Genomic DNA, 22,395 nt, shown 5'->3' with positions numbered 1-22,395 from the left:
AGTCGATTTGCTAGAGAAATGAAAACATTTAAAAAAACCATGAGGCCAGCTCACATAAGAAAATGACCGTCGAGGAGTCAGGCCTCGTGATCTTGCCGTGATGGCCTGTGGCCACATTGCTTTGCTGTTGTGGCTTCAGTCCACCATTTTGGAAGTGAGCCTTGCCAACAGTCAGCAAATACGTCTTCAGCCATCCCACACTGGGACAACGCAGAGGTGACAATGTCCCTGCTTGGTTGTGATGACCCGGCGGCTTCGCGTGGCAGGTTAGCGTGACACATGAAAGCAAACGGCACAATCACGCCGTGGAAATTACAAAAAAAAAAGCTGACCAGCCTTCAAAATTGGGGAGAGCAAAGGTTTAATTATAGCTGCCACTTCCCCCGCTGAAACATTTCCGCCGATGAGACAAAATGATCATTATTGATTATAGCGTCAAAAGAGTGACGTTTATTTGAAGTGGAATCGCTGGCAAAGCCGCTTGCTTCTTCTCACGATGCGGCTTCGGTAGTCACGGCTGCCAGAGAAGCTTGTGTTGTGCAAAATGTTTAGCACTTGAAGTGACTGCTCATCGTCAAATTTCAAAGAGCGAGTGACCCGCTCAGCTCAGCTCGCGTAAGCGTCACTTGAAATCGACTTTGCTCTCCACCCGGGAGAAAGAACAAGCAACCTCTTGCTCCTGCAATATGTACACTTTGCTGACTGGGCTCTTTCTTTCAAATTTCACATTCAACACTTCACTTTAACATAACGCCAGGATGAAAAATATAAAGACTAAAGAAAACAAAAACAAAATGTGAATCTGATGTAACAGTCAAGGTTGCGTTTATTTTAGTTTGTTTTTGAGTGAGTGACCCCGCACAGCCTTCAAGTTACGCAACGGCTGGCGGTCACAGGGCAGACGAGGCTACCGAAAGTTATGCTGCCCTCATGTCACCGGGGTCATCATTTTGTAAACATTCCTTTTTTTTTTTTTTTTTTGGTCAGAGGGTAACTCAGGACAACAGTCACAAGGGAACGTGTTTCCACCACTGCTGTATTGTTTGTTTTGCTGCTGTGCAGACTTCAACGCTTGGATGAGATTGTCTCCTACTCTCAGCTGGGGGGGGGGGGCGGATTCACACATGAGCTTTGAGCTACACTTTTGTAGATTAGGTGCATTCAAAAAATATTTTGCATTAACGGTTGTATTAACATAAAACAAACATGTTTTAATTTAAGACGGCCATGTTATATTGACTTCAGCTAACTTCATGCTAACAGACAATGCAAAACATCATAGACTGGCTAGTCAGCAGGTATTTTGAACACAAAAGGTGCGTCAACACATGTGGACAGACAATATACTAATAATATTTACAGGCATATATTCTTTATCCTCTGCAACAAAGACAATGATTGAAGATATTGAGTCGTGAGACTCATTTGTATCCACATGACTGCATTGTAGTGCATAGTGCATTTCTTGGGTAAATCACAAAATCCACCCACCCTGTTTAGAAATCATGTAACCCCTTATTAACATTTGTATTTGTTCAAACCATTATGCAGGTGTCAGTGATAACGGCTTCCAAATACGGCTTCTGACTGAATCTTATGTAACTGGCTCATCATTCTTTATGTTGTCATCATCGGTTTTAAGCCAGGGCAATTAGCACATGACTTTATTTGCCTTTGATGACATCACCCTGGACTTGGCGTGACACTGATGCCATTGTTTTGACGCTGAAGAATGGAAGCCGTCCACTTCTACCATTACTGCACCTTCTTCTTATTGGACACAAAACTTTGCAAACTGATGACATTGCTGCCACTTCAACGTTATCCTCTTCTTGCCTGTGCCATGAAACAACATGGATGATGACAGTCTACAACATTTCGAGGCTGCATCCTCCGACGGCCGTTCAGGTGAGTTGTTACATCTTGTGAGTCTTCAGGAAAACCTCTTCTAAAAGTTGTTTATCTTCCACTGACAATTGTGCACAGGAGATCTCCATGAATCAAATCCATGATTTTGTGTCCATTCTAGAAAAAGGAGAAAAGACCTCCTTTGCGGAATATTGTGCTGTGTCAACCCTAAAAAGAAAGGCCAGCAATGATGGCGCCCAAACCCCAAAGAGGCGCCGTGACATGATGCCATGCACCAGTGAACAGAAAGAGCTCGCATCTCACAGCCTTCACATGTCCGTTGATGGCGCGTCGAGGAGTGGCACCGGGACAAAGTTGAACCCTGAAGGAGAGGTCGAACAACCCGATGCGTCCGCGATGGGTAGACCGGCTAAGGTGAGCACCAGAAAGTCCAACACGACATCAGTGACTCTCAAAAACAAGTCTGAGAGCTCCAAGAAGGCCAACGCGAAAAGGAAAATGCAAAACGTTGAAGCAGATTCCTGTCAGAAGAATCAGAGTAGCAAACCATCTGAAGGAAGCTTGAAGAGCAGAGCAAAGTCCCCCAAAGAAACGGACACACTCACAGTGAAGCAGAAAGGAAAATCAATCCAGGCCGGGCTGACTAAAGGGAGCAGGAGAACCAGGTTCAGCAGAAAAACTGAGACTCGCACAAAGAAAGCGAGGGCCAAACCAACTGGAGAGTTGTTAAAACCGGCACCGTCCAAAGGGAACGGGAGAAAGTCAAACACAAAACCACAGAAGAAGAAGGATAAATATGCCGAGGGTTCAGAGAAGGCAGTGCCACGAAGGACAAAGAGGAAATCGGAACTGAAAGCCTTCGGAAAAAAGCCAAGGAAACCGAGTGAAGGCCAAGTGAGAAGTACCTCGCCCAAAGCCACCAAGAGAAAGCCCAGCAAAAATACCAAGAAAACCGAAGAAGGCGGGCTGGTTAAAAGGACAAAAAAAAGATTGGGTCAACTGAGACACACCTTGGCAAAAAAGTCGAGGCATAAACCAACCGCGAAAAACACACCAGCCGTGGAAACCGATGGAAAGTCCGACTCGGTGCTAGCGAGCCTCTCCAAGCAGGTGAGTAAAATCCCCAGTCAACTGTCTGTGGTCTTTTTCGGAGAGTCCAAGAAGGAGGCCAGTCCGAAGCCCGTGACCTCCATGGAGAGCAGCGGCGACGTGCCACCGGGGTCCACCGCCTCCCAACAGGCTGCGACCAATCGAGGTAACCTCCCATTTGCATTTTGCCGATCCACGTTCAAAGCGAAGCTACGTCAGCGCTCGTGCCTCATCTCGGCAGCTTCGTTTGCACGCAAATATCAGCAAGTCAACAAACTCGGCGAAGGAGGCTTCGGATCCGTTTATGCTGGTTACAGGAAAAGCGACTGCTTGCCGGTGAGTCTCGATAACTCACCCAAAAACAAAAAAAAAATCAGCGCTTGGCGCGGTCACCCACTAACGACGCTCCGATCCCTCAGGTGGCAATCAAATACATCCCCAAAGAGGTCAAACGGGTCCCGTTGGTGAGTACTTTGCCCGACTCCACCGACACGGACATTCATTTGAACTTGGACCCAAAAACTGAGGTCCACTGGAAAAAGAAATGATTTGTACATTAGAAAAAAATAAAAGGACAGTTGGCTGTGGGGGATTAGAATCCAGTCAAAGACTGGCAGTTTCACTCATCTAATCTTGCGAGAAGGACAATCTGACTTGTTTGGACATCTCGCCAGGGACCAGTTGGGTGGGGCAGGTTTAGATTCTTACTGAGAGGAATTACACATTTGAGTGGATTGAGGTCAAAGAGGTCAAGACATTCCTGAAAGTTGCCTTCCAGATTGAGTAAAAGTCCTACGAGTTGTCACGGCTATCATAAAAAAATGAATAGAACCGAATTTTCACTGAAACCTTTTTTTTTTCTTTTTTTTAACATCAGAACATCAACGGGTTGAAGAAGGACATCCCCATCGAAGCGTTGCTCATGCTGCAAGCATCAATCAAGAAGAACTCAGACGGGACGTCTGCTGTCGTGTCGCTGTTTAACAAATATGATCTGGAGCATCAGATTGTCCTGGTCATGGAGAGGCCCGTCCCGTCCGTAGACCTATTCACTTACATCACCAGATGCCGGATCGGCGCGCTGCCCGAGTGCGAGGCAAAGGTACGCATGAGACACGCGATGCGGTTGCTGTCACGACTCCATGTTTGTGTCCGCCGGACAGAACATCATGAAGCAGCTGGTGGCGGCGGCCATCGACATGCACGCGGTGGACGTGTTCCATCGAGACCTGAAGCAAGAAAATATCCTCCTGGAGGCCACGTCCGGCGTCCCTCGCGTGCGAATCATCGATTTCGGCTGCAGCTGCTTCGCCAGCAACGAGCCTTACCGGGACTACAACGGTAGGACGCCCCACCCACTCTTGCGTCTCCTTGGCTTCAGACGTTCATCTGGGTTCCTCGCAGGCACCTTGTGCTACGCTCCTCCGGAGTACGTTCTGAGACGGACGTACAGCGCCGGTCCTACCACCGTGTGGCATCTGGGCGCGCTTCTCTTTGAGCTGATGGCCGGAACCAAGCGATTTGACACCGTCATGTTCCTTTCCCAGATGCTGAGGCTAAATCGGGTTCTGTCTGAAGGTAGGATCCCGCCATTTTCGTTTCTTCCTTGCAAACAACCGTCGCTTGAATTTTGGTGGCTCTTTGAGCAGAATGTGAAGATTTCTTGTGGAAATGCTTGAATTTGGATCCGGAGAAGCGGGCCACCCTGGAGCAGATGCAGCGGCACCCGTGGCTCGTATGAGAGTGACACCCGCTCCCGTTTACATGACCCGGTTGGGTCATTCGGCAGGGAAAAAAGTTGATCCGATGGAAAAGCTGCAGAATAAAAGTAGAAAGCGCCAGCTGGCTCTGCCAATCCTGAAGAAATCCAGTTTAATCGCTTTGCTCGCAGGTTTGCTCACAACTGGAGCCACGAGGAAGCGGAGTAAAAAAAAGTGTTTTGATGGTGAGAGCCTCTCGTGACAAAGCTTCTTGTAAGCGACACTTCAGGCCTGTAGTTACACAAAGATGTCTTCTTAATTTGGGCCTCATTTGGGCTTTGATGGCAGCTACAAAATTTGACCAAAATAAAATTATTTTTGAAAATTATATTTTGAAAGAGCGGCTCGGTGGTGCACTGGGTAGCACGTCCGCCTCACAGTTAGGAGGGTGCGGGTTCGATTCCACCTCCGGCCCTCCCTGTGTGGAGTTTGCATGTTCTCCCCGGGCCCGCGTGGGTTTTCTCCGGGCACTCCGGTTTCCTCCCACATCCCAAAAACATGCTTGGTAGGCCGATTGAAGACTCCAAATTGTCCCTAGGTGTGTGTGCGAGTGCAAAGGTTGTTTGTCTCTGTGTGCCCTGCGATTGGCTGGCAACCGGTTTAGGGTGTCCCCCGCCTACTACCCGATGACGGCTGGGATAGGCTCCAGCACTCCCGCGACCCCCGTGGGGACTAAGCGGTTCAGAAAATGGATGGATGGATATTTTGAAAGATTTATATTGCTACGCTGTTTAAAATGTGTTTACTGTGTTTATAATTTTTTGTCTGCCGTAAATGCAATGATTGATTAAAACAATTTAATAAGGGTCCATTTGTCTTTCTGTGGTCGCGTGTGCCCTCGTTTGCGACCTCGCTTCCCACCCCTACCACCGCAGATAATGACCACATTAATATGTACATACCTGCTCGGGTTTCCCAATCCTGTCCGACTCGAGCAAAGACGGTGGTTTCTCTCTGTTGGACGACAAAGGAAAAATAGAGTTGTAAATTATTGAGCAGAGACGTGAGTGACAGGCCGACTGATGAAAGTGAAAGAGAAGAAAAATTGACCAAGTGACGTTGACTGATGACGATGTCAACTTTAGGCAAGTGGCTGATGCTGAAGAACTCTGACACAAATGTACACGAGAACGCACATGAGGACATACCCGAGCGTTGGACTCAATTGGTCAAATTCCTCTGGCGTTGTCTGTAGTGAGACGATGAGACGCCGATTGAGGACGGATTTTCTCACCATGTATCGTAAGGTCCTTAGTAACGCTTACCGAATGTGGACAAAAGTAACGGGACACCGCTTTTAGTTCTTCAAACAAGCCACAATGGCAGTCCGGAGCTGGCACGGCGCCTCGGGTTAGAACGTTTTCATTTGCATATCGAACAAATCCCGATTTACTGTTTCACGCACGACGCTCGTTTCATGTTTGTGAAAGTCAGACAAAGTTCTGGTTGAAGAAGTATCAGCTTTGTTGGCTTGCCGCTGACATGCCGCGAGCCGGTTTCAAGCCGAGTCGTCTTTCAACAAAGCAAGAATCAAAAGAAGCGTGAGAACAAAGCGGTGGCGTTTAGCGAAACGGGCATGCGGCTCTGACCTTTGCACAAGACTCCAATCCTGCAGACCCTTTTTACACTTCAAAGTCAGCAGTTGGATTATTCCAATTAGTCCTGCGGCGCCGCCCAGGCCAGAGCCACCTGCTGATGAAAGAAGCCACCTCAAAACAATTCCACATCCGTGTCACATTTGGAAATGATGGATTGCATAGCAGGCCGCTTCCGCATAATTGGATGCTGGAAGGGTTTTATTTTCATTTTAATTTTCTTATATGAACTCTCCACCGAGAGACGTCATATGACTCCACCTCTTTTTCAAGTTCAAACATGACCGAGACAAGCACGTGACATGCCACCTTCCAATATATGAGGGCGTGAGCATGACTCTGCCCTTTCAAGCAAGCAGCGAGCGAGCACTCCCGTCCGTCTCAAAGGAAAAGTCAGAGCGGCTTCAGGGCAGCCCACGCCGCTTGCGCTAACGACAGAGGGGAACTCCAGCACGTAGCACAACTCAACTTAACGCACACCCACACGTCTGAATTCCTCCCTCCTCCATTTCTGCTCCACACGCAGACTAACACAAACATGCAGTGCGGCGAGCGGCCTCCCACGCGAGCCAAAGCACGGGCAAAACAGGTTGAGTGCCTACAAAGCCACACTTTTGAGTTCCCGCTTGGCTGAGGCTGAACCAGCATGTGGATGAGCCAACATTGATTCTGATGGAGGAGAACTTACACAGATTATTTGTTGATTATTGTCGAATTGTTTGTTCTTCAAGTCTTGAAGCGCGTGAAGGCCTCGAACGATACGGTGACAAGGGCAGAAAAGCCTCACTTGTCAAACCACTGGGGTGGCCTGAAAATCACAAGGGCAGTCCACCGTGTAGCTCCGCCCCTGGATGAAGGTTGAAAGCTTCTGTCAAATACAAAACATTGCTTTCACTCACAATGCAACTTGAACGGCTTTTTGTTCCTAAGCTTGTGAGCAAATTGACTTCCGAGTACCCTCACACAGAAGAACAAGCGTCCACTTTGGATTGCTTTGCGTCCTCACTTGCAGTGACTAATGATTGGCACGAGATGAGCCCGCTTGACGGCCTTGGCTCTGCGCCTGAGATGATTTCATGTGCATGAGTCAACCTTTTCAGGATCCTCAGGTGATTGACAGCGTGGGTGCGGCTCCGACAAAAAACAATGGCGGCTGCTGTGAGCAGAGCCGCCACGCTGCTATCTGTCCTTTGTCACCACCCCTCCCCCCCATGCCCCCCTTGAGGGCCCCTCAAGAGGCATGAGGTAATTGGTTCTATTTGTGCAATACAAGCTAATTTTCAATCAACTCAAGCTTGGCTCCAAGTGGTGTGGCAAGTGTGCAGAGGCGTGTTGGTTTTCCGGCAGCCACGCAAATTGGACTCACTAGCAAAACCAGCTAGATGGGCTCAAAGACAAAAATACATTTGGTTTCTTTTCTGGAAAATTACTTCCTTAAAAACAAAAACCGGCATGGTTGCTGCCACTTGAGCAATGTTGAGCCCTTCTGGCATGGCAGTAAAAGCGCTTTTACTGTCGTGCTAAACTAGGGTAACCAGATTTGGGTTTCTGAAAAAGAGGACACATTTTTTGGGAGTTGGAGTCCAGCACTCACGGTTCTCGAAATAAGGGGGAACATATCCTCACGGGGCCGCCGTGAGGATGTGTTCCCCCCTGTAATTTGGCCTAGGATCGAGGGAATCTGTTCAAATTTGCCACACTACCTGAACAGACCTCCCAGCAAGACAGAAAAAAAAAACAGTTGGAGTCCAGTACTCACCGTTCTCAAAATGGGAGGGGGGTACAAATTCTCACGGGTTGACATCTTTTATAGAGTTCCTGTTACGTTTTTACCCTAACACACACACCACCTGTCACTTTGCTTGGGACAAAAGGAGGCTTCAGAACTGAAATGTCTTCTCAATTATTCATTCAAATCAATTCACTCAAATCATTCTCGTTATGAAAGATTTGATCACAAAACGTGCGTGGCTTTTTCTTAAATGAACACGTTTGACATTGCTATAGTGTCAGCTTTTAAGTATATTGTGCTGTCATTTTAAAGCAAATTAATAAATGCAACAATATTAATTTGCTTTGAAAATACCTGAGTAATAAAATGGATGGATCACTGATGATCACAATTAAGTATAAAGTCTCCTTTGTAATATATACCGTTTTTTTTCCATGTATAATGCGCCCCCATGTATAATACGCACCCTAAAAATGCCATGTTGATGCTGGAAAAAAGCCTGTATACGCACCGAAATTTTGACTCCTACTTAAGTCCGTGAATGTAAAATTATTTTAGGAAAAAAGATCATCTTTGGGAACAACCGGATGTTATTCTGCCGGTCAGTATCACTGCGCATGCGCTAGCAAACTCGATAGGGAAGAAATGTTTCGGATTTGTGTAGGGTACATTGTGACAGCAAACAAGCAGGTGATCGAGCAAGCGTCTGATACGAGAGCATTGTGTTCGTATGGAGCGTGTTTGAAGTGAACTGCAGAGAAGAAAGCGCATCTGTAATGGCGGCCTCCGTATCATATCCGGATTAACAAAATAAATAAATAAATAATAATAGTTTTTTTTTGTACCCATGTGTAATGTGCACCCCAGATTTTAAGACAATAAATTAGTTACATTTTGCGCATTATACATGAAAACAAAACGGTACTCCTTGTAGCATGTAATGGTCCCCAAAAAGAAGAGTTTCTTTGCATCGAGGTTTATGCAAAGAGCTCACGTAATTATATATATGAGTGTTCCGTCTGTACGACAGGTCTTTGAATGCACCCCGCTTCAACGGCAGAACGCGGATGAATTTAAAGACATCAAATGAGAATAATCCTTTCTAAAAATTAAAATTGACTGACGCAAACGTGAGTTCTTCATGTTTTTATTGAAAACAACATAGTGCTGACGCCGTACGGCATCGGTTTTTCGCTTTCCAAACAAGGCGTGCGCGCTCCCGCGGCAGGGGGAACAAAATCTCACGGGGGAACCAAATCGAGCACAACACCGGCAACGTGTAATGGCAAATCAGCATATCGTCCCATAAAATACAAATCTTGATGGCGTGGGTGAGCGTTATCGCCCTCCTGTGGCCACTAAACGTGTTGTCTTCCCTTTGTGCCTCGCTGCGGGGGTTTATGGAACATTTCGCTTGGGGGCACAAAGCACACGTTTGCGGTCTTGGTGTGTGTAGCGAAATGGAAGAGGGGCGCGCACCCATAATTGGGGGTCACAAGCACTTCCCAACAGTTTGACGACGTGCTTTGTTCATCTTTCCGTGTGGGATGACGTTACGCTGATCTCGAGAAACGAAGTCTGCGCAATGAGCAGGCGTAACGCGCTAAGCTTCGGTGGAAGCCGCCGACTTTCCGAGCCGTGAATCTGTGAACTGTGAATGGCGCTCAACAAAGAAGCGCCCTGACTGACAAACGAGAAAATCAAACAAAATGCACCCAGGAGCTCCAAAACACCTAGTCGTGCTCGGTTGTCATGGCGACAGTAGCAATGGGGCATGCGTGTCGACGATGTGCGAGTCCTGTGAAAAAAAACATGTGACTCATTTTCGCTGGTTTTGATTGTGTCAAAAAAAAAAAAAAACAGAGCCACAATTGTGTGAGAAGCACACAAGTCCAATAGAACACGCTTGAAGCGCCGGTCCAAACCTCGGCCGTCAAATGGTCCACCCGCGTGCACTCAAGGCCAAAGATGAGGCGCTCTTAAGCGACCACCACGGCAGGCTAGCTGACGAGAAGCCGTTAACTAACGAGCTAGCCGCTCGTTGCTATTGCATAATGCATAATGGAGATGACAGTGGACTTCAGGCGAGACCCTTCACCACTTTCACCCCTCACTATCTGCAGTAATACTATTCTCTCCACAGACACCTTCAAGTTCCTGGGAACCACAATCTCTCGGGACCTGAAATGGACCGGCCACATAGACTCTGTCCGGAAGAAGGCCCTGCAGAGGCTGTACTTCCTGAGACAACTCAAGAAGTTCAACCTGCCGCGGGAGCTGCTGAAGACCTTCTACACTGCCATCATCCAGTCTGTCCTCTGCACCTCCATCACAGTCTGGTTTGGATCGGCCTCCAAACAAGACAAGCACGGACTGCAACGGACAATCAGGACTGCAGAAAAGATCATTGGAATCAGCCTCCCATCTATCCAGGACTTGTACCTGTCCAGGACCAGGAAACGTGCAAGGAACATCTCGACAGACCCTTCTCACCCAGGTTGCAGTCTGTTTGAACTACTCCCCTGCAAACGGCGTTATAGAGCTCTGTACGCCAAAACCAGCAGACATAGACAGCTTCTTCCCCCAGGCTGTTGCTCTGTTGAAATCACATCACTCTTAGAGTCTCAGAGTCATTACTGTGCAATAACATTCTGCTCTCCACACCTTTTTTGAATTGTCTACACTGTTTGTACTATGTGCCCTCTCTGCATCCATTGCAGCCTGGTCATCCTGGAAGAGGGACCCTCCCATCTGTGGTCTCTTCTCAAGGTTTCTCATTTCCCCTAGCTGGAGTTTTGAGTTTTTCCTTGCCCTCTTGGGACTTTAAGATCAGGGGATGTTTGAGAATATTTGCCATTTTTCACCTGTCCCGAGTGTTGTAAGTCACCTAAATGTTGAACAGAGGCTGTGATTTACCGAAGTCAAGTTCCTTGTTTGGTACGCTCAAACATGGCGAATAAAAACTCTTGAATCTTGAATAAGGATCACACGTTCAATGAGCGGGGAACTTGATTTGATCTGAGCAACCGCCAAAGTGCTGCTGTATTGGTTCCTCATTCAACTTTTCAGTCAAAAAAAGCCTTGGAGGCGGCGCATGTGGAAATGCAAAAAAAAAAAGAAAAAGGTATTTTCAGTTCAATGCGTGACTGACAAACAACAGAGTGCTGGTGAATGTTGAACTCCCAGTACGTTCATCTCAACTCCAGATTTTTTTTCTGGCCTGCTCTCAAAGCCACAAAGCCTTTTTCAAAAGATTCGTTCGAAATTGCGTTTGCACGCTCGTCATTTGAGGCACAAGGGAGAATCGTTGCTTTTTTTTTTATCCTCGATGCATTAAGCACTTTAGCCTGAGAAGCCGGCAGCTATGTTGGGCTTCTGTTTCATTTTCATAAGTGCATGCCGGAGGTTTACGCCACCTGCTTTTCTTCATTCAATCACCTTAACAGCCTGGTCCAGCCTGGCCTGCAATATTGATGGTGACTCATCCATCAAATCAGATGAATTCCAAAACAACATTTGCATACACCGGATTTTCCTTGGGCTATTTTATATTAAAATGAAAAACATATTTGATGTGAGAATGCACAGTTATTCTTCAAGCAATAATGATGCTCTCCCATGAGGCATTTCTAAATAAAGTGTGAAATGTGCCCTGAAACTGCAAAGGCATTCCTCCCCAGTCAAGATTTCAGAATTCCCCGGCTGAAATGAGGAACAATGGAAATAATTGGCGCCTGGCGTAGCGCCGCCCTCTCCGTGGGAGCAAACTTGAGGCTCCTTCCGTCCAGCCGCTGTCAAAAGATTCAAAGATGCTGTGGAAACTTGCGATCACAAAAGTTTGCTCGACAAGCAAGTGCAGAGTTGCAAACTTCAATCCTGCTCGAATTTCCGCGTCTGTCAAGCTCGAGCGCCCAGACTGAGTTGACAGCCGCGGGATTCGTTTAGGTGGCCCGAGATTGCTTCTTTAGAAAGTCCAGAAGAATCCAACAAACGCTGCTCAGTCTGCATGTCGGGACTTTGACAAACATTTCAAAGAGGAGCAAATTGGGCCACTGCGAGGATAAAGGAGTCATCAGGGAGCACGGCCAGGTGGCCAGCGGAAACACGCAAGCCGACAACACCGCGAGCCTTTAGAAGCGGCTCCAAACCTCAAAGGAAAATCTATTAAGAGCGCGAGTTAGTGGGCTCCCATGTTCCTTTGGGCCCTTGCATTCAACGCTCGCCGTTGCCCTTGATGATGCAACGCTTGCCCGTGTGCGTGATGGTGTGGAAATATTGCGCAACATTGTCCGTCCTCTCATTCTGAACCTGCGTTGGATGTGCCGTGTTCTTTTCTTTTTTTTTCTTTGAGAATGCTCCGGAGCATCCCAGATAAAGTTTCTCATTTCGCGAGTGGCTGCACTTTGTGTGGCCCACTAATGGCTAATGGAGTAAATAATTATAAAGTTAGCCTGCGATGAATCTGATCGTTTTCTCCGAAGGGAGTCGGTGGCCGCTTTACGAGCGAGCGAGCGCCGCGTCAACTCCCGCTTAATGCTAATCCATAGGCTGCTTTCCATTTATTCTCGCAGCAAGAGTAAACACAGAGGCTGGAGGTCATCCTCAAAGTCGGTCGGCAAAGTGCCACATTAAAGGCTTGCTGTGATCAAGTTAGCCACTTCAATACAAACATTCAAATACGCAAAAAATGCAATTCATCAATGACAAAACTGTTCAGCTAAAATACGTATGCTACTGAAATGGTTCCATCCATCTGTCCTCCTTTGCCATAAAAGACGCAAGCGGCACTGACGACGTCGACTTAGCAAAATAAATCGGCGCCCATCTTTCAAAGGCTAACAAGGTCTTTCTCCTCCCCAAAGATCTGCCAGCCATCCGTCAGCACTTTTTTGGAGAAGCGGCGCTCAACTTGCCCGTCTGATGTAGCCCGAGTTTGTCTGCTTGCTCGAGGGCGGTCGGGGAAGAAGAAAGATCTGGCCGTGTTTGAGAAGGGATCACAACGCATGAAAGCATCAGAGAAGTTTGCGAGAAACAACAAAAGACAAGAAGACTGTGGCCTAACTTTGCTCGCCCTCCAGCAGTGGAATAAAGCAAAGCGGCGGGGGAGCCATTTTGAAAGGGTTTATCACCTTCCGAGCGAGGGTGGCCGTCTGTAAAGTGGCTTAAAGTCGTCACAAGTTGACTTGCGACACAGAAAAGAAAATGCTCACTTGAAACAAGTCTTTTTGAGCACGGCTCAAAGATAAACGGCATGTTACGTAAAGATTGGAGACCAAAATACCACCCCAAGATGAAACAAGCTCCAAGTGTGCTCGTGTTGATACCAAATGAGCTCAATAGGAGCCATTCTTAACATTTTTAAACCATTCAAGCACTTCGACCGGATGAGAAATTGATTTAAGCACAGTAATTTAAAGATTGGCTTAAAAAAGACAAAAATTGGAATCAAGTAGGGGGCTCCAAAGGCAAAAGCCGCACGAGAGCTTATTGGAATCATCCATCACCAGAAAGTAGACGCCTCGCTAATAATGAATCGAATGAGCCACTCAAGTGGCAAACCAAGTCCACAGCCAAAAATCGATCGGTACCCATCGTCACTTTGCTCGAGAAATGAACGCCCGCATTGTTTGATGAGCGGGGTGCCACGGAGGGACACGACGGCCACGAGTGGGACAGCAGAAAAATGTGCGAGACTCAAAACAAGCAAATTGGCTGTGTCAGCGCAAACATCTTTTGCAGTTCAGTGTCTGACAAAAAAAAATATGATGACAGACCTAAAATTGGGTAATAAAAAATGTGGAGCCGCAATTGTCTAATGTGTAATAAAAGTTGCTAAAAACAAAGAGTGTGATGACACGCGGACTCCCGATGGGTAGAAAAGCGGAGGCATCAAATGTGTTCTATTCCCACAGCAACTTTTAGCCTGTTCAGCACAAAGCGTAGATCGATGGCGCCTCATAGACTAATAGGATCGAAGTATCGTGGATTTGCTACGAATCGCTAATTAGCCACGCACGTTCGCAACCTTGGCCAATTAGTACACCTGAAAAGTTTACATCTCCCCAAATCGAACATGAACCAATATTTCAACAAGAGTTCAGTTCATAGTCATAAATGAAGCAAAGCAATACAATTTCGTTTACAGAGTGAAACAATCTAATGACGTAAAAAAAAAAAAAAAACACATTCTAAAAGAAACAATAAGCTGCTATAGCTAGCTGGCTAGCAGCTGAATAAATCTCATGTCCGCATTGATAGCTAATGCTAGCAGCATCATTTTGATGGTCAAAATGGTTCAGTACCACGAAGGCAGGCCGACATTCGAATTCTCATTTCTTTTGTCAGACGCACAAAGAAATCCTCCAATAATAAAAGAAAACAATATATCGAGAGATTTAATCGGCCGAAAACAAGTCAGATTGAGACAGCTAGGCGACAGCCCTCGGACTTGAAAGTAAACACCGCTCGGCCGATTGTGTAAACAGGGCCGCGTTTTCTCAGTCGTCTCTACTCATGACATCAATGTCCCAATTTGCAGCTTTTCAAAGAATAAGAGGCCCATTTTGAAGTCCAAATGCTCATCACCCTTGTTACTGCTATATTTCGTTTCTTTTCATTTTCTGTGTATTTTCATTATTATTACCGTTGAGTGCCACCAGAGGGCGCTATAGTGTAAGTGAGCTTTGTAAGAAGAAGTAGAGGTTAGTTTCCGCCGAAGAAGCGATCTCTCGAGAGATCGAAAGATGCGTGACTGAAGCGTGGTCACAAAGCTAAGTTGTTAAGAGAGTTAAGAAACAATAAGAAGAAGAAGACGACTGAAACTAATTCCTCTCTCGGTACTCAGCCAACGAGGTATTGTTTGTATGTTGTATTTGTCAGAATCGTTTTATGTGTTAAATGTCTTTCTTTTGAGCTAACTGTTTGTTTTGTGCCTTTAGTTTTCACGGTGTGTTTATGAGTCTGAACAAGCTGGATTCAATAAATCCATCCGTTGAGAAAGCCACTTGTGTCTGTTGGTACCTGGAGGAGTTACAGTGAAAACTCGACTGATCTGCGCGAGTGGAGGCGAGGCGGCATGATCAGATGAGCAGCAGTCTTGCCACAGCGTGATCGGCACGTGCACGGAGCGGGCGCGCGCACGAGACCAAAGCGGGATTTGAAGACCAACACTTTAAGATAAGGCCATAAGAAATGCGGACATTCATAAGTTAAGAGTTTGTCTGAAAAAAGGAAAACAAAACGCAAGTTTAAGGTTGATTAATCAAACTGTGATTTAAAGTAACGTTTGCTATTCCTAATTTTGTTTATTAAGCCACATTGTAAGGTCTAAAGCACTTAAGTTTAAGCATCAGTAGGCTACATTTGTTTTACACTGGCCTATTTGTGCCAAGAATGAGAAATGTGTTTCATGTGAACAGTTTAAATGTGAATAACTCTTATTTGAATACGTTTTGGTATATTTAAGTTGAAAGAGTTAAGTTACTTTCACATTACTGTATAAAGATTCAGTATTACATTTTTATTTTATTCTGCCTTTATATTTCAAATGCCGACTGTCGAGGGGTGACTTTTAGTTTACATAAACATTTTTGCTGTTTAGTGACAAGAGACAGACGTTAAAATGACTGATCCAAATACACCATTAATTAGTACAGAACCCCAAAGTCAGTCTGAAGAAACCCAAGGTACTGATCCTAGTGAGCAGCAAGACTCAGTACAACTTAGAAGAAGTCAGAGAGTGAAAACACTCACAGAAAAGGGAAGAGAAATGCAGGATGAGAAGATTAAAGGACTCCAGCAAAGATTTAACTACAACTACGACAAGTGGAGAACACATGCAAAGGCATCCAAAGTACCCCTCTCTCAACCAGGACCCTCAAATAAAGACATTCTTGAAGATATAACTGGTGATGTTAGAGGTCTTTGTGCAGATGTCACAAAAGTTTATGAGGAGTTACGCAAGCTCACCCCACCGGATCAAGAGACACGTCGCAGAGCAGATCTGTGTGTGGAGATCTCAGGTTTCCTTGTGAATAAAGCAACTTGCCGATTGGAAGGAAGAGAGGAACAAGATTGGCCGGAAGCAGGCTCCCTCTTCCAAACTACGAGCAGTAAGTCAAGCTCCTTCAACATAACTAAGAACTCATGAGCATTCACATAGATCCTCTGTAAAACATCAAGAAGCTGCAGCAGAAGCAGCAGCGAGTCAAGCTGTTCTAAAAATATTAGAAGAACAACAAATGGAACAGCAAGAGATAGAAAGACTAGAAGTTGAAGTCAGGAAAAGAGCAGTGGAACAAGAAACACTAATTAGACAAAAGCGCTTGGAAAGAGAGGCTGAAGAAATTAGACTAAGAATGCAGAGAGAAGCAGATGAAGCAAAGTTTAAGGCTCAACAAGAAGAGTATGCAGCTCTGCAGAGAACACTTGATGAAAAGAAAAGAAAAGTACAGCACCTGGAAAAGGTCAAAGATCTCAAGGCAGCACAAGCAAGGATGCAGGTTTATGACCAAATGAGTGTAGCAGAAGTGCAAAGGGTCGACGTAACAAAGATCAATACAGAAATTAGAGACGTTGAACATGTAAGCTTTCCATCTCTGCTTGAACAAGTCTCACCCCAAGCTGCAGGCACTCCTAAAGGTGATGGTACATCAGATTTAGTTAAAGTGCTAGCAAGTGCACTAAGTGCTAGTCGTATCCCTGTTCCGGAACCTACTGTGTTTTCTGGGGATCCCTTAAGTTACAGTGACTGGAAACTGTCATTCCAAAGACTGATAGACCAAAAGAATATCCCTAACAAGGAGAAAATATTCTACCTTCGAAGATATGTGAGTGGACCGGCTAAGAGAGCGGTTGAAGGATACTTCCTGCTTGGAACTGAATCCGCACATGCTGCTGCATGGAAGATTCTGGATGAAAGATATGGAAATCCATTCACAATAGCAAAAGCTTTTAGAGACAAACTGCATGCATGGCCCAAAATGACCTCAAGGGACAGTTTCGAACTAAGGGACTTTGCAGATTTCTTGCGCAGTTGTGAAGCTGCAACAGCTCACATTAAGTCATTAGAGATCTTGAATGACTGCAATGAGAACCGAAAGATTCTTTCCAAACTTCCAGACTGGCTTGCTGCTAGTTGGAATCGCAAGGTTGTTGAAATTGAAGAACAAACAAATCAGTTTCCCACTTTCAGCCAGTTTGTTGAGTTTTTAACGAGAGAAGCCAAGATTGCTTGTAATCCTGTTACATCTTTACAGTCACTAAAACAATGTGAGTTTAACAAATCAGACAAACTGAAATTTACCAAACAGAAAGAAATTGGAGTTAAAACACTGATGACGACTTCACAAGAAAAAACACAACTGGTATGTGTATTCTGCAAGAAACCCAAGCACAGTTTACACAAATGCAGAAGTTTTCTTGAAAAGGCTGTGTCAGACAGAATCAGCTTCATTAAGTCGGAAAGGCTATGTTTTGGTTGTCTCAAACCAGGCCATCTTTCAAAGAGCTGTACCAACCGCAATATTTGTGAAAGGTGCAGTAAAGGGCATCCTACCTGTCTTCATGAAGATAGTTAAGGACAAAGAAGAACAAAAGCAACCACTAGCTAAGCCAAATCCAAGTAACAAAAGATCAAGTCAAAGCGACCGAGCTCAAGAACAAGTTACAGCCATGGCTACAACTAACCGAGTAGCGAGTCAAGAAAATAACACACAGACGGCTGCAATCATTCCTGTGTGGCTTTCATCTTCTACAAAACACAAAGAAGTTCTTGTATATGCCTTACTGGATTCGCAAAGCGATACAACCTTTGTTCTCAGTGAAGTTGCAAAGTTGCTAGATACAAACCAAGAACCGGTTAAACTAGAACTGTCTACCATGTCTTCCCAGACTACAGTTGTTCAGTCTAACAGACTGCAAGATCTTAAAGTTCGTGGTCTTAACTCAAGCAAAGAAATCACTTTACCTCCTACATACACACGAGAATTCATTCCAGCCAACAAAGCTCACATTCCAACTAATGAGACAGCTAAAGCTTGGCCACATTTAGAACACCTTCAACCAGAAATCGCACCTTTGCAAGATTGCGAGGTAGGATTGTTGATCGGATACAACTGCTCACAAGCTCTTCTTCCAAGAGAGATTGTGTCAGGCAAGGAAGGTGAGCCATACGCTCAGCGCACTGATCTTGGTTGGAGTATAGTTGGACAAACCAATCCCTGCTTGAACTATGGAGATGCGATTGGTATTAGTCATCGTATTATTGTCAAGAAGGTCATCCCAGAGCTTAAGCCCTCTCTAAAGCTTCAGAACAAGGTCCACTATGTCAATAGGACAACAGTAAAGGACGTCACCCCTTCGGACGTTATCAAAGCACTTGAAGGAGACTTCTCTGAAAGAGCCCTTGATGGCAACCCTGTGTCACAAGAAGATTTAAAGTTTCTCACAAAACTCAAAGAAAACATCACACAGAATGAGACCGGCCACTATGAGATGCCACTACCATTTCGTGACGAAAGACCCACATTACCAGACAACAGAATATGTGCAATGCATCGCCTAAAGTGTCTGGAAAGAAGATTAAAGAAAGACAAGTCATACTACAATGATTACACAAACTTCATGGATGATATCATCTCAAGAGGAGATGCTGAAAAAGTCCCTGACGAAGAGTTGAATAACACTCCTGCATGGTTTATCCCACATCATGGGGTCTATCACCCACACAAACCCGGCAGGATCAGAGTAGTATTTGATGCCTCGGCCAAATACCAAGACACTTCTCTCAACGACCATCTTTTATCCGGTCCTGACTTGACAAACGCATTGGTTGGTGTTCTTTGTCGTTTCCGCAGAAGTTCTGTCGCATTCATGTGTGATATAGAGCGCATGTTCCACCAGTTCCATGTCGCAAAAGAGGACCAGGATTATTTAAGGTTTCTTTGGTGGGAGAAGGGAGATTTGGAAGCATCACCATCAGTTTACCGTATGAAGGTCCATCTTTTTGGAGCAGCTTCTTCTCCAGGCTGTGCCAACTTTGGCCTAAAACACCTTGCGGCCCAAGGACAAGGTCAATTCCAAGAAGACACCATACATTTCATACAGAGAAACTTTTATGTTGATGACGGCTTGGCAAGCGTTCCAACTGAAAGTGAAGCCATTCAGCTCATCAAAGACTCAAGAGAGCTCTGTTTCAAAGGAAAGTTAAGACTCCACAAATTTGTGTCAAATAGTGAGAGAGTTATGTCCACTATTCCAGAAGAAGAGTGTGCCACAGTGAAAGACCTTGACATGTCTCTAAGTTTACCACGCATTGAAAGAGCTCTCGGAGTGGAGTGGTGTGTCACTTCAGACACATTCAAATTCAGAGTTCAAGTTAAGTTGAACCCCCTTACAAGAAGAGGTGTGCTTTCTACGGTCGCCTCTATTTACGATCCCCTTGGGTTTATAGCACCATTCGTCCTCCTGGGAAAGCAGATTCTCCAGCAAATGTGCAAGGATAAGGTTGAGTGGGACCACGAGCTTCCAGAGCACTTAAAACCCCAGTGGGAATCTTGGATTAAAGTCCTTCCCAGTTTAGCCAACATGCAGATTCAAAGATGTTTCATTCTTACAGATTTCGGTCAGGTTAAAAGCTACGAGCTTCATCACTTCGCAGACGCCAGTGTCAATGGATATGGTGCTTGTACTTACCTGCGAATCATTAACCATTCTGATCAAGTCCATTGTTGCTTGGTAATGGCCAAGTCAAGAGTCACGCCTACTAGTGTCACAACTATCCCTCGACTCGAACTCTCAGCAGCAGTTGTTGCAGTTAGAGTCAGTGATCTACTCAGGGCAGAGCTTGAAATCCCAGACCTTGCAGAGTTTTTCTGGACGGACTCCACCGTTGTTCTCGGCTACATAAATAATGATGCCAAAAGGTTTCAAGTGTTTGTAGCGAATCGGATACAAAGGATCAAGTCAAGCACAAGGCCAGAACAATGGGCGTATGTCGCATCAGAGCAGAACCCAGCAGACTACGTTTCTCGAGGCTTAACTGCAGAGCAACTGAAGTCTTCAGAATGGTTTCAGGGGCCAGCATTTCTCTGGGAGAAGAACATGGCTGATAGAGATATCAAGGTGGGAGAGATCAGAGAAAATGATCCAGAACTTCGCAAAGCTTCTGTGCATACCATCAAGTCAAAGGAAGAACAAACTATTCTCAGCAGATTTGAGAAGTTCTCAGGATGGTCCAGTTTGATAAGAGCACTTGCAATCTTGAGAAGAAAGGCCAGAGAATACAAGGGTGACATACAAAGGACCAAAGAAAGTACAACTTTGGAAGAGAGAAAACAAACAGAACTGTTTGTCATTAAACTTGTTCAAGAGAAAGCTTTCGCAGAAGCGATAAAGAGTCTAAAATCAAAGAAAACAGTTTCCAAGACCACAGATCATAAACTGTACAAGCTAAGTCCGTTTCTGGACGAAAAGGGAATCCTCAGAGTTGGGGGACGTTTGAGTCAAGCTGTGCTTCACCCACATGTAAAACATCCTGCCATACTTCCCAAGGACAGTCACATTTCAACTTTGTTAATCAGACATTTTCACTCGAAGGTTCAACATCAAGGTCGTGGAATGACGATGAATGAGTTGCGTGCAAACGGTTGGTGGATTCTTGGGAGCAGCCGTGCAGTCTCATCATACATCTTCAAATGTGTTAAATGTCGCAAATACAGAAGGAAAACAGAGAATCAAAGTATGGGAGATTTGCCAGTAGACCGAACAGAGCCTAATCCGCCTTTCACCTATGTCGGAATGGATTGCTTTGGGCCAATATACATAAAGGATGGACGAAAGGAGCTCAAGAGATATGGGCTCGTACTAACCTGTTTATGTTCACGAGCCATACATATTGAAGTAGTAGACGACCTGAGTACAGACGCATTCCTAAATGCTCTGCGAGCATTTATTGCAATAAGAGGAAATGTACGTCAGCTGAGATGTGACAGAGGAACCAATTTCATTGGTGCCCAGAGAGAACTCGCAGATCTCATGAAAGAAATGAATCAGGAGAAAGTGAAGGCACTTGGATGTGAATTTCTCATGAATCCCCCTTCAGCAAGCCATATGGGTGGAATATGGGAAAGACAGATCAGGACCATCCGTAGTGTTCTTTCAGCCATCCTTGACCAATCAGCAAAGAGACTCGACAGTACATCCTTGAGAACCTTGTTGTACGAGGTCATGGCAATTGTCAACAGTAGGCCGCTTTCCGTCGAGCATTTAAGTGATCCAACAGGGCCTGAGCCATTAACGCCCAACCACATTCTCACTATGAAGTCAACCATTGTTCAACCTCCTCCAGGAGAGTTTATGAAAGAAGATTTGTATCTTCAAAAAAGATGGAGAAGAGTGCAATATTTGGCCAATGAGTTTTGGATCCGTTGGAGGAAAGAATATTTGCTCAACTTGCAACCAAGACAGAAGTGGACTGCACACAGGAGGAATCTGAAGGTGAATGATGTAGTGCTTCTAGGAGAGGACATGGCACCACGTAATGAATGGAAGCTAGCCAAAGTCACTGATGTCTATCCAGGAACCGACAACAAAGTGAGAAAGGTTCGACTTTTGGTTAGTGAAAGGACATATGACAAACACAGTAAACTTGTGACTAAAACAGTCTCATTAGAACAACCTATTCATAAAGTTATTGTTTTGCTAGAAGCTGACTAAGGGCTTGTGTGTATTTTCATGTTCAGTTTGTCAGCCTGAATGTAATTCATAGGAATCCCACAGCAAGAGTTGTGAGATTGGTGGGAGTGTTACAACCCTGTTTACTTTCATCGCATTACATTTTGCTGGCTCAGAACAAGCAAAGCGGTGCCGCAATTCCCACGTCATATTTCTCAATCCAAACAATCAATGGCTTCTTCTCAGACGGTAAATTTGTTGCAGAAACGTGCGCAACTCTCAAGGGGTTGGGCGGGTGGAATCGGGAAAAAAAAACAGCAAAATGATTACCTATGCCGCATCATTTCTTCAACGCTCACCTTGGACGTGCAGTCAAATGGGAAAAAAGCAATTTTTTATCTAATTTTCTAACCCAAAAAATTCTTCCTAAAACATTGAAATAAGATTCATTTCAGCTGCAGTGAGGCAGTGTTGGCAAAGTTGGGGAACATCCATGGAACATTTTCAAAGCTGTAGAACACGCTTACTCATTCCTACTTTCAGAAAGATTTTCTTCCAACAAAACTCCATAAATAGGCCAAGCAAGGTGGTAGACGCTTTATGTGACATGTCCCTCTGTCTTTTATTCCAACTCTTTCCCTGCCCGATGTTCACAATTGTGCAGTCTGCTCCAAAT

At 45.2% G+C, this 22,395-nt stretch overlaps 2 protein-coding genes and 1 long non-coding RNA gene across 6 annotated transcripts; 2 read left to right on the top strand and 1 right to left on the bottom strand.

Moving 5' to 3' along the window:
• Positions 1–1,717: 1,717 nt before the first annotated feature.
• On the bottom strand, positions 1,718–6,732 carry LOC133170545 (uncharacterized). Its single transcript, XR_009718592.1, has 3 exons — positions 6,308–6,732; positions 5,621–5,672; positions 1,718–4,949 (listed from the first exon to the last, which is right to left on the bottom strand). It is a non-coding gene; the product is annotated as an uncharacterized LOC133170545 (long non-coding RNA).
• LOC133170542 (serine/threonine-protein kinase par-1-like) lies at positions 1,772–4,737 on the top strand. Of its 3 annotated transcripts, none has more exons than XM_061303546.1 (7): positions 1,772–1,908; positions 2,030–3,124; positions 3,200–3,294; positions 3,378–3,422; positions 3,836–4,060; positions 4,122–4,299; positions 4,363–4,737. In XM_061303546.1, the coding sequence occupies exons 1-7, from the start codon at positions 1,854–1,856 to the stop codon at positions 4,635–4,637; spliced, it is 1,968 nt and encodes a 655-aa protein (XP_061159530.1). In that variant the 5' UTR covers positions 1,772–1,853; the 3' UTR covers positions 4,638–4,737. The 3 variants fall into 3 exon arrangements, with proteins under 3 accessions (XP_061159530.1, XP_061159529.1, XP_061159528.1); XM_061303545.1 differs by having other exon boundaries at positions 2,030–3,294; positions 4,363–4,536; positions 4,608–4,737; XM_061303544.1 differs by having other exon boundaries at positions 2,030–3,294.
• A 7,896-nt stretch (positions 6,733–14,628) lies between the features above and the next one.
• On the top strand, positions 14,629–21,842 carry LOC133170888 (uncharacterized). Of its 2 annotated transcripts, none has more exons than XM_061304081.1 (2): positions 14,629–14,897; positions 15,072–21,842. In XM_061304081.1, exon 2 carries the CDS (start codon positions 17,610–17,612, stop codon positions 21,759–21,761), a length of 4,152 nt encoding a protein of 1,383 aa, XP_061160065.1. In that variant the 5' UTR covers positions 14,629–14,897; positions 15,072–17,609; the 3' UTR covers positions 21,762–21,842. The 2 variants fall into 2 exon arrangements, with proteins under 2 accessions (XP_061160065.1, XP_061160066.1); XM_061304082.1 differs by having other exon boundaries at positions 14,984–21,842.
• The last annotated feature ends 553 nt before the right edge of the window (positions 21,843–22,395 follow it).

The sequence above is a fragment of the Syngnathus typhle genome, linkage group LG17, assembly GCF_033458585.1.
Source record: "Syngnathus typhle isolate RoL2023-S1 ecotype Sweden linkage group LG17, RoL_Styp_1.0, whole genome shotgun sequence".
NCBI lineage: Eukaryota > Metazoa > Chordata > Actinopteri > Syngnathiformes > Syngnathidae > Syngnathus > Syngnathus typhle.
Note: the sequence above shows the minus strand (reverse complement) of the source record. Positions and strands in the feature narration are given on the sequence as shown.